This window comes from Strigops habroptila, chromosome 21, assembly GCF_004027225.2.
Source record: "Strigops habroptila isolate Jane chromosome 21, bStrHab1.2.pri, whole genome shotgun sequence".
In the NCBI taxonomy this organism is placed as follows: Eukaryota; Metazoa; Chordata; class Aves; order Psittaciformes; family Psittacidae; genus Strigops; species Strigops habroptila.
The window spans coordinates 4,399,638-4,414,491 of record NC_044297.2 but is presented as its reverse complement, the minus strand read 5'-3'; the positions used below and the strand labels follow the sequence as shown (position 1 = coordinate 4,414,491).

General features: G+C 42.0%; 1 protein-coding gene across 4 annotated transcripts in view; it reads left to right on the top strand.

The window, feature by feature from the left end:
• Nucleotides 1-14,854, top strand: part of DOCK5 (dedicator of cytokinesis 5) — a 115,720-nt gene that overhangs the window by 53,831 nt on the left and 47,035 nt on the right. For all 4 annotated transcript variants that reach the window (XR_004390009.1, XR_004390008.1, XM_030509919.1 and 1 more), the window contains 7 exons: nt 695-778; nt 7,575-7,615; nt 8,632-8,687; nt 9,465-9,561; nt 12,948-13,096; nt 13,880-14,015; nt 14,159-14,316. Coding sequence is in view for 2 of the 4 variants with exons in the window: in XM_030509918.1 (XP_030365778.1) it covers nt 695-778; nt 7,575-7,615; nt 8,632-8,687; nt 9,465-9,561; nt 12,948-13,096; nt 13,880-14,015; nt 14,159-14,316 (721 nt within the window). In the remaining 2 variants the exon portion in view is untranslated. The remainder of the gene's footprint in view (nt 1-694; nt 779-7,574; nt 7,616-8,631; nt 8,688-9,464; nt 9,562-12,947; nt 13,097-13,879; nt 14,016-14,158; nt 14,317-14,854) is intronic.

Genomic DNA, 14,854 nt, shown 5'->3' with positions numbered 1-14,854 from the left:
GTGCACGCCTCAAGAAAGTTCCAGAGAAAAGGCAGTTTAGAAGCTCGGGCTTCTGGACTTAATCCTTTTCCGACTGGAAAGCCGATAAGCGTTCGGATTAGCTTTGTCTTTGGTAGGGATTACATTTGCAGAGAATCTCAAGTTTTCATGCTAAGATTGGTTCTTGTCTGGGAAGAACCTTTAGCTGTGAATAGTTGGAGACATTTAATATGGAATAATGCCAGTTTTCCTTAGGACACCCAATTGATGTTGTTTTGCCAGTGCTTGTGAGTGCTACATTGCAGTTAGTGCTGTGAAATGCTGATCAAAAATCACAATGACCTCATTGATCCCTAACCTCTGTGTGAGGCAATAGTGACCTTTGCTGGGCAGGTTGTCAGTGAAACGACAGGATGCAGCTTTGTCATAGAGTGTCACGGATCTGTGTTCTTAAAGGTAAAAGACAAACTTTGTTGGCTGTTAAGAATGGAATTTCTTATCCTTTCAGGAAATGATGATAGAATCTGGAAATAGATATGCTACATGCTCTTCTGGTGTATTATATACACAGGACAGCTAGGGAACATCATAGTGCTTTGTCAAAATCATATTCTGCCTTTGACAGGTGCCATGATACCAGATTTCAATATCTGATCACTTCACAGCTTTCATCATTGTGGTTCTTATTTCTCTCTCCCCCTCTTCTTCTCTTTAGCCATCTACAATTACGACGCTGTCCAAGATGTGGAGCTCTCCTTGCAAGTTGGTGATACAGTTCACATTCTGGAGATGTATGAAGGTAAGTCACAGCTCACTTGCAGGTACTTTGCAGTGCTTTTTGAAAGTAAATATAACAAATTCAGATATTTTGTAAAAAGGATACAAATTTCAAATCTAGATTTTCAACTTCAAATATGCCCAAAAGCACAAAGCTTGCTATGTAGAGTTAGCTGGATGCACTTTATTGTTAAAGCTGTATTAAAAAGGCATAAACCACAGAGGCAGCAATCAGATCTACACTGCTCCTGGCAGAGGTTTGTCAAGGTAAAATGCCACTGGTATCCCAAAGCAGCACTGCAAGAGAAACACACTTTTGGCTGTTCATTCCTGTTTTCACCCCCACACCTGCTTACCTTGGCTCCTCCTTGTGCCAGGCCTCCTTCTATAGTCATGTGATGAACTGATCCAGCTAGAAAATAGTAATAATTAAGAAGAAAAGTAGCTTTTAACTTGAATTATTTCTTTGATCTGAGACAGTAGAGGCAGTGGATGAAAGAAGAGGAGAGGCCAGGTCTAATTGTTCCAAAAGGAATGTTGGTTTAAGGCATAATATCATGAGCTGGCATTATGTGTTTTAAAATGCCTCCAGTTATGGAGCTTCTGTGCCTTTTTTAGGCTGTTTCTCCCAGTACTTTACTGGGAAGTTCTTCATAATATATATCTTAATGTAAAACATCTTGCAGAATGGCAAACAAAAACCCTGTTCTAAACAAGATGAAAATCACACTTGTGCTTCAGATGTGCTTACTGAACTAGACTGTTGACTGAAGATTGCAATATGAGGAATGGAACACAGCCATTTAATTATTTTACAGAATGTACTAGAAGGCTCTCCAAAATTTAAACACTCTTTCCAAAATATAAATTCAATCGTTTTCACAAGCAGCATCAGGTTGAAAAAGACTCAATGTACAAAACCTCTTCAGTATCTCTGCTGGGAACAGCAGGCTGCTTGTTTAGCATTTTGTTCTTAGCCAACTCTTCCTTTTCCATTTCTCTTCGACCTTGACACTGGAAACAGCCAGTTCCTACATGTCAAAGCATATTATATTGCTGAAGTGTGTTTTTACACTGATGTATGTGATAGTGGTGAGTGTGTTTGGTACAGAGAGAGGGAGAAGGGCAATAAAATCTGTATATAATGGAACTAACTTATGAACTGGATTTGAGAAAAGACACAAGGAAGAGGGAGCATCAGGGATGAAAACTGCCCTCATGAAGAGGATGCATCTTGGACTTCCCATAATGTTGAGCTATTTCTTTTTCCTTTTTTAAAGCAACATCAGTGTTCAGTCCTACTACTTGGTTTGTAATCAGCTGTTTAATGGAGAGACAGACAAAACCAGAAAGTGAATACCCAAATGGCATCCCTTCTTTTACCTGAAATATCCCAGTTTGGAACTTCAGCCTGAGAAGATTGATTGTAAACTGTTTGGGAAAGGGAATGTGTTTTGACTGTTTTCATATGCTGAGCCATCAGTGTGGCATCCTCATTTGTGACTGAGGCACCTAGGAGTTACCGCAGTACAACTGAATACTTGTCCTGGAAAGACCAGCCAAAAATCCAAGCCAGACATGTGAATCTGAAGTAAAAGATGCAGATTGCCTCTGAGATCGCAGCTCTGCTGTGGCTCCGGTCTTGTTTCCCATAAATTCATCTTTAAAACTCCAAATTCTGATATTCTGTCTGCCTGGGAGGAAATTCTTATGCCTCATTGGATCTATTTTTCTTTTTTTGGGACTCGGCTTTCAGCTTTGTTCCCAGATATCTGTGGGTTGTGTTTTTGAGGATTAGTGTTCCCACAAGAAGCTTTTTTCTCTTTCTTCTCGTTCTGATGATGTGAACTTCCAAATACAACTCCAGGCTGATAAAAGTGGGGTTTTGTTCACTAATCACTGCTCTTATCTGGGTACACAAGTCCCAGTTTGGAAAAAGGCTCCATTTAACCAGGGTGTTGGCTTTGCAAGAAGAAAGGCTCAGAGGTGCCTTGTGAAGTCCTTTTCTTCGTGCATATGTTATCCCTGCAGCTCCCAGCTGAGGGCATTCCTTAGGCTATCGGAACATTCCTTAAGGAATTAAGGAGGAGTGTTCCAGGATTGTCCAGAGGCTGTCATGTAGTGGTAGTAGCCACATGGAAAATCTTGCTCCTTGCTATTGTTCCCTACTACAGGATGCACAGGAGCATCTTGTGAGTTACCAGAAGGTTCTCCACGCTGTTGAACCACTATTTGCTTCCCGCTCTGGCAGTCATCTAGAACGTGCCTCCTTTTTCCTCCTGGTTGAAGCCAACAGGTATTCATTCCTTAGTTCAGTGAAGGCTCTCTGTGTATCAGCCAGCCCTCACTTGAAAGCCCTTTGTATTCTGCATCTGGGGTTTTGGCTGGCTCCGCTCTGTCTGTAAGAATTGAAGTGCAGGGTTTGTTCCTTGACAGCGAGGCAGCAAGGCCGAAGCTTGTGCTGGGTTTTGGTGTTAACAATAAATGTTATCTGACTCTCAACTAGCTGAATAGCTTTGAGACATAACACTGATACAGCTAAGCTACTGGAGGAGGTGCGTGAGGAGCAAAGAGGAATTAAAATGCAAGCCAGAAGGTGGGGATGCACTTTGGTGCAGGCCACAAACTTCTAGTGGTATGTGGCTTTGCAGACTCTTATGTGGATTGCCTGCAGGCAGGTGCTGCTGTTGTACTGCCTTATGGCCTCACAATGAGAAAAAACACCTTTAAATTGCAAATTCCCTGCTCATTTATGCTAGTGCATGCTATTGGGAGTTTGAGGCCTGTTGCAAAGGCTGGAAGTCCTTGGAAAGTTGGCCAAATTTGAGGTGAGTCTCTGCCATGTAATTTTCTTAGTAAAGCTTTCTTTTCCATGCCTAAACAGATGCTTTGCCTAATGTTTTGTAAGTGCCAGTTATAACTACACAGGCTTGAATTTTGAGTGCACAAAAGAAGATAAGGGAGTGATGCTATGGTAGATTGTCCATGTTGTTGGACTGCAGCTTGCCTGTGTCAAGGATTCATCAAAGGATGATCATCCCTGTAAGTGGTAGCTTCAGATTGGACAAAGTCCACAGCATTAAAGTGAAGGTCATCAGAGCTGAAACCACAGGCTGAGCAGTTTGAACTAAAGGTTTCAGATATTTCTGGTACAAGCTGTAATGCGCTGATGCCCACTGCAGCTTGGATCCATACAGGGACAACCTGAGAGCTGTTTGCTGTTGTGTTGAATAATGTCTGTGCTGCAGCATTTCCTTCAGTCCAGGAGAATGAAGACTGTGGCATCTTTGTCAACGTGCCATTAGATGCAGTTGTGAGTGAGGTTTGCAATGCAGATAGGGTATAAACTTGCATATTCAGTGCTTTACTTTGATTTTAAATAACTTCTGAAATGCTTTAGTTGGGCTTCAAGCATGCTTTGAAACACCCTGGTGTATTTATTAGACATAAAGATCCAGAGGATACTGGTTTTCTTAGACTTACTTTCCCTTTAAAACAAATACACGTACACCCTCTGTGAAGGATGGTTTTCTTAGTTTAAGGGTCTGTTTCGTGCTGCACTCTTGCAAACTGCAAAGCAAGGGGTTTTTTTTCCCTCCTTTCTTTGGTTGGCCCTGCTTGCAGAAGGGCATGAGGCCTTTGTGCAAAATTACTTTATCCACTTGATAATAAGATAAGCAGAGCGTGCTTATCCAGCAGGATTGCCAAATATTGTTAAGACTGGGCATATGCTGCAGAATCGAAGAGAAGAAGGAAACTTGCTGCACCCAAGGCTGCTTCAGTGCAGGATTTACTCTCTGGGAATCTGTCCTTGAGCAGTGAGCTGGGGAGGATACATTTCTGTTTAAGGGAACCTTTTCTAATCAGCAGTATATATTGTTATTTCATGCAAGCTGTGGGAAGTAGCCAAGTAGTGGGTAGAAGGAACGTGTGCCCGCATACTGTGGTTCCTATCAGTTTCTTCTCCCAATGACAATAAGTTTGCATTGAATTTGATCCTGATTTCAATCTTTTACGTTTCCTCTGACCACTGTAGGCAACTGAAGCAATCCCTTGGTTTACTTCAGTGCAGTGGTGTATGTTGTGGTTCTGAGAGACTACACCACAGTGGAAGAGGAACAGAGACCTTGTGGTTAAGCACATGACGTGGGATTGCATCACTGCAGATAACTTTTCATCACCTAAACTCTTGTCTTTTGTATCATTTTTCTGATCTTTTACATACTGTGTGAAATTCATTTAGTACAAAGGTAGGATTGAGGACAAGTGTTCCAGTTGAAAACAAAACCCAAAGCCCAAACTTGATGACATTTCTTTGCAAGACACAGTCTGCTCTTCCTGCGTTCTTCCTCGGGCTTCCACTTTAAAGAGCATTGTAGTAGCCGAAACTTGCCCTGTCATCTCCAACTGAAAAGCCTTGCTCTGTTTAGCACCTCTCTGCTGAGGAGAACACTCAAGAGAAACACTTAAATAGTCTATTATTCCCATGAAGCTTTAGGCAGATTTTGGTTTCTTTTTGAAGAAGAAATCAAGGAATCAGTTGCCCACCAGCAAAAGGTTCCTTTGGAAATGCTGAAGAAGAGTATTGAAAATGGGAGCAGGATTCTGAAAGAATTGCCTGAAATTCTTGTTGGAAGACTTTTGTGTAATAATATACAACGTGCTTTTATGCAATGATTGCAAAATATTGCACAGGAATGTGGTTAATGCCAAGAGGTCATGTTAAATATGAGGAAGCTGAGAGGCTGTGTCAGATGGAATGGAAATCACTGGGAAAATATTCTTGTTAAATTCCATGAGCTTTGTATTACACCCTAAATAACCAGTACTTGGCCATTCAATTAATTACAACTTAGACAAAAATAGAGCCTAAATCTTCTCATCCCTAATCCAGTACCTTATCCATTGGTCCCTGATCAATGGATAATCTTATCTTCATCCCATGGAAAGAATGGAATTTCTTCTTTGCTCCTAAGTTACTACTGGAATGTTTGGGGTTGTGTGGTCGAGCCGATTCACCTTCTCCTTGCTGGGGAAAGGGGACAAAGCTGTGCTTAAAAAAAACCCCAAAAAACCAAACCAAAACTAAACACAGCCCAAATAACCCCCCAACCCCCCCCCAAAAAGACCTCAAAGCAAAATAAAACCAAACAAGTCCCACGCTAAGCTGTGATTTATGGTCGAGGGGTCTCAGATCCATGGTTCTTCATGGAACTTTCTTTGTTAAATGTATAAATATCTGGGGGGAAAGAAGCCAAGCAAACGAACCCCCACCCTCCCCTCTCTTCTTTGCCTGGTTATTCCCTTAAATCCCTTTGCCCCTTGGTGCTGCTCCCTCGGCCAGCTGGCTGAATGTAATCGTCTTGGATCGGTGATGTCTGTCTTGATAGTGCTGAACATCATTCATGCATTATAGACCTTAATCTATACCCTTCATGTTTGCTAAGAGTCAGTGTTTTCAGTTCCAATGCAAGTAGAACCTTAGGAGAAGAGGCAAAACCAGTGCTCTAGGAGCACAGTTAACTGAGAGCTGGGTTTTCAGTGTCCTGACGTTTGGAATGATGTTTTTAGCGGCTGAGAGTCAGTGAGAAAGTGCAAGCTTGCATCCTGTCCCAGAGTGGTACAAGGGACATTATGTCTGCGCAGCAGCATTTAAAATGGAGCAGATTATTCTTCCAGAGTGTTCAATTTGTTATTTTCAGTACAGTAACTTCTGGAGGGCTGAAGGTGACGGAAACTGTTGCTTATGGCAAGGAACAGGCACCCAGTGGAAAGAAGGAGTGCTTGAGCATGCATGGCTCTTACACGGCCCAGACAAATGACACGGTGAGGGTGGAGGGAAAATAACCCTTTGTCTTTCAGTTTAGAGGCGGTGGAAGAAGAGTGGGAGTGTCTTGCCCACAGCCATGCTCCTCTGCTCTCTGCACATTAAGCAAGGCTCGCTTGAGGACAGCAGAAATCCAGCAGTTCTTTCATAGACTTGCATTTCAGTGACCTTGAAATCAAAATACTGGTCAAACCCCGGGTGCTGAAGAGAGAGGAACCTACATCTCAAAGTGACAGAATGCTTCTGAGTCTTGGGGACCACAGTTATTACTTCGTACCTTATACTTTACTAGATCTTGTCCAGATAATGTTGAGAAACAATATCTGTACCAGGGCAAGCAGTTCAGGGTTGAGGCTTTTTTTACCTTATCTAATGAAACATTCTCTTTCAGCCTCCCTTTGATGGAAGATTTTAGACTGAGTCACAGGAGAAAATAAAGAACCTGTACAAAGTGGAGCTCAGGCACAGTCTATAAGATGATTTGGGTGAAAATGCACTTCATGGAAAAGAAGATTTTAAAGGGATGAAGTGGAATTGGACTTGGGGCACTTGAATGTATTTCTCTTTGCCAGATAAATGCTATATGACCTTGGGCCGGTAGTTCTGCGTGCATGTCTGTGTGTCTCTGCATGTCTGTGTGTCTCTGCCTCATCTGTCGAATGATCACACCCGTAGTTCTGTGCTGTGTGAGCTCTATGGAGCAAGAATTGCCACTTTGAAAACACGTAGCATGGAGTGGCCTGTTTTCCAATGAGCCCTGTCAGTACAACCCCAATGGATAGCTAGAGTAGATGTGAGGGTGTCAGTCCATGGTAGGAAGGGACACCCTCTGCCCTACTCTCAGGACCCAAGCCTCCTACAAATAGAGCGGAGGTGGCTTCACAACAGTAGATCTCAAATAAGCAGGATCAATAGATAGAAACATGGTGAGAATGGCAATGGCTGTAGACAGGCAAAACTAAGTATGAATGTTTGTGTTTCCCTTTCACAGGCTGGTACCGAGGATACACGCTCCGAAATAAATCCAAGAAGGTATGACCTCAGTTTTCAGGACTAGATTTTGATTTCACACCTTGCCAGACCCCATCCAGTGCTGGAATCTGCCGTGCTGCTGCTGTATTTCTTGTCTTAATGTTGTGCAGGAGTCCTGATCTCTATGTCCTTTTCCTTAGTGATAGAAAGAAATGCCCTTGAGCTAAATATTTCAGAACCATTAACTGGGTACTCCTCCACTCTAAGCATGCGTAAGGGAGTTTAAAGTAGCAACATTGACTGTTGCATATCTGCATACACAAGCTTACTGCTTTAGTATTATGGTCTTGGACCTGTACACATCCAGCATTAGTTGTATGTAGTGCTAAGATTAGAGTTTTGATTTGACTTGGAAAATATTCCCAAAAATTATGCACGTATGGATCTCAGCCAAACTGTTTGAGGTTTGTGAAACCAGTCTGAAAACTGCATGGAAGTCTGGTTTCCCATAGGAATCCTGGCACCTCTCGTGTGGTAACATCCATCACAGCCTCCATTTTTCAGGCATAAAGGGAGTGAAAAGAAAACAGAAAAGGATTCCAGCACTCCTAGAAGGTTTCTCTTAAATAAAGGAAACTTGGAGCAGGTGGGTGTCTCCAAATGGTGTCGTGTGTTAGGAGGTTTTCTAGAGAACCACAGGTCCAGGGCAGCTTGACAAATGACTCCAACAGTATTCTGTAGCAAGGGCAGATGAGTACAACTGGTAGTTTGCAAGAGTTTATAGGATTTCATTCAGGAAGATGAGGGTTGTTACAGCGAAACAGAGACTTTACTCCTCTGAGGTGCTTATATCAAATACAGTGCTCAAGCTTGCAGCCTGATGCTCTTTACTGTCTTTTCTCCTGTGATACCAGGGCTGTTAGACCTGACACATTTCTGTTAAACAGTAAACATCAGTCACAGTTCCTGTTCTGATCGTGCTCTTACCCCTTTTCCCTGCTTTCTGCTGAATACATTTTTGTCATGTTATATCCTGGAGTGCAATTGATTTACTTAATTTCTGTATTTATTTTTAGGGCATTTTCCCAGAAACATATATCCATTTAAAAGAGGCAATTGTGAAGGACCGGGGGTAAGTAGGCACTTGCTGAGATGTACTTTTGGTAGCATTTAGAAACAAACAAACAAACAACTTTAGTGGTGGTTGTAATGGATGCTCCTGCTCTGTGTGTGCGGCAGCGCACAGTGGACTTCCAGAGCTGTGTAACTTCTTTTTGTCAGAGCATTGTACGTACCAAACCAGTTGTAGGTATAGGTGCAGGAGAGAACTATTTGCAAGCATGAGAGAGCTCTGCTAGACAAGTTAGTAGTGAGGCAGGTCAGTCAAGCTACATTTAGCTCCTCTGGGGACTCCTGGAAGTTGTAACACACTCCTGCTCGCAGCCAAGTAGCCAGCAGGAGTGTGGATTCCTTCCTGTCTTGGAAAACACTTAAGGAAATGACTCCTCATTTGATTCTTAGAGCTGATTCTGTGATCATTATAGTGAAAGGAAAACAGCGGTTGCAAAGGAAGAGACTTTAGAAAGTACTTTTTCTACTAACTGTGGCCAAATTACCATTGCAAGTGGTGATTCTCCCAAACCTTATTTCTATTGAGCATGTTTCTGGAATGGATCCATTGATACTAACAAGACAAAGAAACTTGAAACATGTTTGCATTAAAAATGATGATGAATGTGCCTGTATGTGTTGGAGAACCAATTGAACAACTTAAGAATCTTGGCATCGTGTGAACTGTGTGAATATGCTCTGAAACTCCATTTACATACTTATCAAAAAGGGATGGTTTACTACTAAGTTTTAATCCCGAGTGCAACACCTTTTTTGTGTTTTCTTCTTTTTTATCCAGACAACATGAAACAGTGATTCCAAGTGAATTGCCCCTTGGACAAGAACTCACTTCTACCCTGAGGGAGTGGGCAGTTATCTGGCACAAGTTGTATGTGGTAAGTTTTCTTTAGTGGTTGGTATTTTATTGCATGACTTCAGGTGAGATGAGACTGGGCTTTTTGCAGGGTGCTTGAAGACTTTGAAATAGAACATTATGCAGAATTGTAAAACTATCAGTATTGTCAAATTGGTTTTAAGAGGCTAAAAATGTTCTACTTCAATGCATGTACTTGCATAACTATGTGATGACACAGCACTGATGAAGCATTGGTTGGCACAAGTCATACTCGTCATCATGTCAGGTGGTTGGGGCTGTGTGTGTGTCACAGCTCACTAGTAAAAGAAAGGTTCCTGCTGTGTGGTGTGTGTGTCCTGATGAGGACAAGATATGTGATGTTCTTTTAACAGAACCTTTAGCAAGTATGAACTCTGCTTTTCTAGAAGTATTGTAGGTACTTAACAGAATGGTTGCTCCTCACCCCAGAGTGCCTGCAGCTCTAATAGGCAAGATGGACAAAGGATGGGAAGAGAATTAGGGCCATGTGTGGAGGGCAAAGTCACAGTAACATATTTAGTTCTCAGTAGGGCAGCAGAGATGCCTCTTGTCTACTAAATCTGTTCAGCAGCCTGACCATATGATAGTCACCTCACGAAAGTCAGAAGCCAAGGTAACACATAAAATGGGTAGTTCTGCTGAGGGAGGTGCATTCTTGGTCAAAGAAACACAACTGTTGTTCACAATGAAGTGCTTTCTTTTGAAGGTGATTGTTAAGGCATATTAAAGAGAATCAAACTTGATTTTTCCTGGGGTAGTAGTGAGTTCAGCCCATGTAATGTGTGCTCAGAGACTTCCGTTAAGATGAGGGGATGGTTTTAAATTATCTCTAACTATTCAGTTTACCCAGAGCAAGCTTTCCTATTGAAAAATTCACCAGGCCACAAGCACATTTTGTGTGCCACGAAACCACAAGAATTTATTCCACCTTCTTAATTTAATGAGAAGCTGTATGTGAGGGTATTACTGTGTGAAAAGAGGGGTTTGTTCCTGGCTTTTCTTTTTCCCTCAGTAACTTCAGCATCCTAGCCTCAGAATCTGTTTTTCTTAAGAGCAGAAATCTTTCATGTTCCTGTGCTTAACCAACAGAAGTCTTAAAATAGCCTTGGAAAATGTTGTGGTTTGAAATGGATTTGAGTTTATTTTCCTTTCCCCTGCAGTATGTATAAAAAGAAAAGAGGAATAAAAAAGGCTAAAGGAGGAAGGAGGTATTTGAGGAGAAGAAGGAAACTCGATTGATTTTTTTTCTCTTTGGCAGCATTTCACTTCTTCATTTCACAACCCACTTCTAACACCAGTGGGTATTTTCTCCACTGCACAATAGATATAAGAATGGGTGAGAGTTTTTAACTTTGTGTAGTTCATAGGAACCAGGTAATGTAAATAGCTGGAGAGATGATTCAGCTTTAGCCAGCTGAGGTCTGCTCTGTGTTTCCCTGGAAGCTAACACAGGTTGCCTTCTATTTGTCACTATTTTTATGCAAGTTAAGAACATGCTTTTTTTCTTTGTTTACTAAATATGCCTCTAACATCTTCCCCATAGGAAGTAAAAGACTTATCTTGCCCCTGTCAGCCGGTTGGCCCAAATCAAAAGGAAGATGGCTATTTATAACTCCCTTTAGATTTGTGTTCTCAGGGGACGAATTAGGAGTAGTTGATATCATTCATGTTCTTTGCAGAGAGCAGAGTGGGGAAATAATAGAGCTGAGCCTCTCTTTCTGGCTGTATGGGAGCAGTTGGGGTTCATGGTTAAACATTAACAGCCTTGCTACAGAGAAGTGACACTAGTCAGCTGCTGCCTGCAGCATTGGCCTGTTCCTGCTGGCTGTTGGGTGAGATGTAGTCAAAAACCTCTCGACAGTCATTTTGGAGCTGCATAACTATAAACATTAAAGTTTAATGTCCTTTGATTTGTGGCACCTCCCTCTGAACATGAGCTGCACTTGGCACTCAGTGCAAGTCAGAATCATCCTAGTAGCTGGCTCAGTCTGTGCTGGTAAAGGCTGGGTTCTCTTTTGAGTGGTATAAATGATTTAGCTGACATCTAAAGGCTTAATTGCTTATCTAAGTGCATACAAATATGGTAGGTTACCACATAACTATCCACATTTTAATTATGGCATCAGCCTTGGAGCCTCAAACTATAGGAAAGAGGTGATAGGTGTGACTGATTTCATTAGGGTGGAACCAGTAAATAGCATGTGAAGTATTTCCATGAATTAAAGATGATAGCAATTGAAATAGCAGGAGGAAACTCTTCACGAAGCAGGTTTTGGTGTCCTCTTCAGTCAGTGCTTTCTAATTACAGATGCTACATTTATAACAAAAGATGGAAATGCAATGACTGATGACTGCAGCAAACAGGAGCGAGTACCTGGGTAGACTGGGGAGGTGGTGCCTGGGAATCCAGTCCTGTGAACTTCTTGTTGCATTTTTGGACAATCTCTGGCATGGTAGATGCTGAGCAACTACTGCTGGGGTAGCGCTTAAAAGCATGGGATGAGTCAAGACTGATTTCATTCAGTTCTGTACAAATGTCATCACAAATGAGTGTAAGGTGATATTCAGCCTTATACACTGATAGAGACTAGGCAGAGAGATTATTGGGTTTCTGCAGAGCTACATTGATTTCCATGAAACTCTTGTCTGCAGATCACACATGGACATAGTGATCCATGTGTGAGTTTCCAACTGGCAGAGTATGAACCTTGAAATTCAGTGTGTGTACAGGCAGGGAAGCGGTGTATCCCAGGTACTGCTGCATTTGCTGCTACTCCTTTTATTAATGTGATGTGATGGGACAGGATAAGAGAGCAGGCAGCCATGGAAACGGAGGAGGAGCAGACATGAGAAAAATCCAATGTGGGCTTCAGTGTTGGTCACCTATGGTTAATATGTATGTGTTGGTATCACCTTTAGACTTGTAAAAGCAAATAAAGTTTTTGCCTCAGAGTCTTACAACTAAATAGACAACAAAAATTGGAAACAGACATAAGAAATGATTTGCTGCGTGTCACATGTTCTGGGAGCAGCAGAGGTGGAGAGAAAGAGCCTTTGTATATGATGTGTATATGTCTCAGTCAGCTAGAACACAGTTGCAGTCATTTAACATCATCTCTCCATTGTGTATATCGAAATCATGCATCAGAGCAGCTTTGAAGTGCTGGAAAACACCAGAAATCTATTTTTGTCTGTGAAGTTTGTCTGAAATAATGTCCTGAGGAAACGGTGAAGTACTTGTTCCGTGGCTCTAATCTTGTAGTGTCATAGAATGCCAGTTTCTCAGATAGTTTTAGTTAAATACAACTTGTCTGATAGATTCAGTTGAGCACTTCTTGGAAGGATCACTGAGCTCATTGTTTAAAATTGTCCCTTTTTGTCACGTAGACTAACAAGACAACACTGTTCCGGCATGTTCAGCAAATGACTTACAGCCTGATAGAGTGGAGGTCACAGATACTGTCTGGGACCCTCCCCAAAGATGAGCTTGCTGAGCTCAAGAAGAAAGTCACTGCTAAGATTGACTACGGCAACAGGTAAACTCCAGCCTGTGTCTTGAGGGAAGGGGAGGATCCAAACCCCAGTAAAGGATCTAGATGGCTCCTGATGGAAAATAATGGAAATGACCACATGAGGCGAGCACTGAATTAAGTGTCCATTGGAAAGGGGACAATTAGAGCTTCCAGTTCCCATCACAATGTCACTAGCCTGGCAGGTGGGCTTGTGGCAGTTGGTTGTTCATATGCCAGCAATCTCTTTGGCTTGGCAGGAGACCTTACCTGCCTTTGTTCTGCATTACTGCTGGCACATGATGGCGTTTCCCATGGAGCACAGTTTGTGCCTGGCTGGCAGGAACTGGGATTTGGATGCTGGTGGTGAAGTAAACTGCTTTCTCAGCAGCTGAGTAATATCATTCTATAGGCCACCAAAACTCCACCTTTCATTAGTTTGGAGAGAACAGGGATTGTCTCCAGAACTCATTTATCTACCTGTCAGACTTGGTTCAGGTTAAATAAGTCAATTAAGAAGAAAGCTTATGGTAAAGAATAATAATCAGCCATAATCTATAAGCTTGATAGTACATGTAGTGTTTTGTTAAAAAAAACAACCTTTAAGCAAGAACAAAGGAGATGTCGTCTTAAAATTAAGTTACCTGATGAATTATTTATCCCTATAATGGGAAAATGGAGGGTAACTTTGTTGAGGGAGGAAAAGAGTTGGAGCTATCCACAGTTGGAGCTGTGGCTTGTGCTCTTTCAGTCACCTCTTCTTCTTAAATACTGTACTTTCTTTTGTCTTCTGACTTGCATGCTGTTCAGGATCCTAGGTTTGGACCTGGTTGTACGAGATGACAATGGGAACATCTTGGACCCCGATGAAACCAGCACCATCTCTCTCTTCAAGTCCCATGAGACTGCATCCAAGAGGATCGATGAAAGGATCCAGGAGGAGAAGGTACATCTCTTGTCGTTGGCTTTGTCCTCTTCAACTAACTAGTACCCATTGTATTTTTATATTCCTCTTAAGGAGATTTTGCCACTTTGGCAGCAGAACTGAACTCTTCTCTTTGTTTTTAATGGAAGTGTTCTCCTTTGCAGTCCCTGCAACAGAATTTGGACCTCCGAGGACAGCCAATATTCAACACCACACACACATACAGCCTGTATGTAAACTTCAAGAACTTTGTCTGCAATATTGGAGAAGACGCAGAGCTGCTAATGAGCCTCTATGATCCTGATCTCTCCAAATTCATCAGGTGGGGGGTTTCTGTAGATGCAGAAGTAATTTAGGCATCATGGGGGTCATTCTAAAGAAGCCAGTAGAGGTTAGAAAGGAAGATCCAGCAGATCCATTTTTCCAGTTCTGTTGGTTACTGCCCCAGTGGTGATTTGGAAGGGGGTTATTTAATTTCAGATGAGATTTTGGAGAAGTCAAGGTTCTGAGCCCATGCACTAGTAAAACAGGGCATTTGGGGGATATTTAGTCAAAATCCCAGATTGTCTTTTTATGTTCTTAATTTTCCCTACTGCTGTCACTACACTTAATGCATTTGATTCATTGCTTTCAGTTGAATCATGTATATGCATGATGTTTGCTGTCAAGTCAGTACAAGTTCACACTTACAGACTTGGGCATCTTTTACCAGTAGGGGAGGATATGAAGAACTTTATCAAGGAAGCATGTGTGTGTCAGGCACGCTCTGTCTCCATCACTGGAGTTATCAGGTGTGGACATGAAGTCAGAGTTCTATAGGGAAGTAACTGAGAATACTCACTACATCCTGCTTGCCGTAT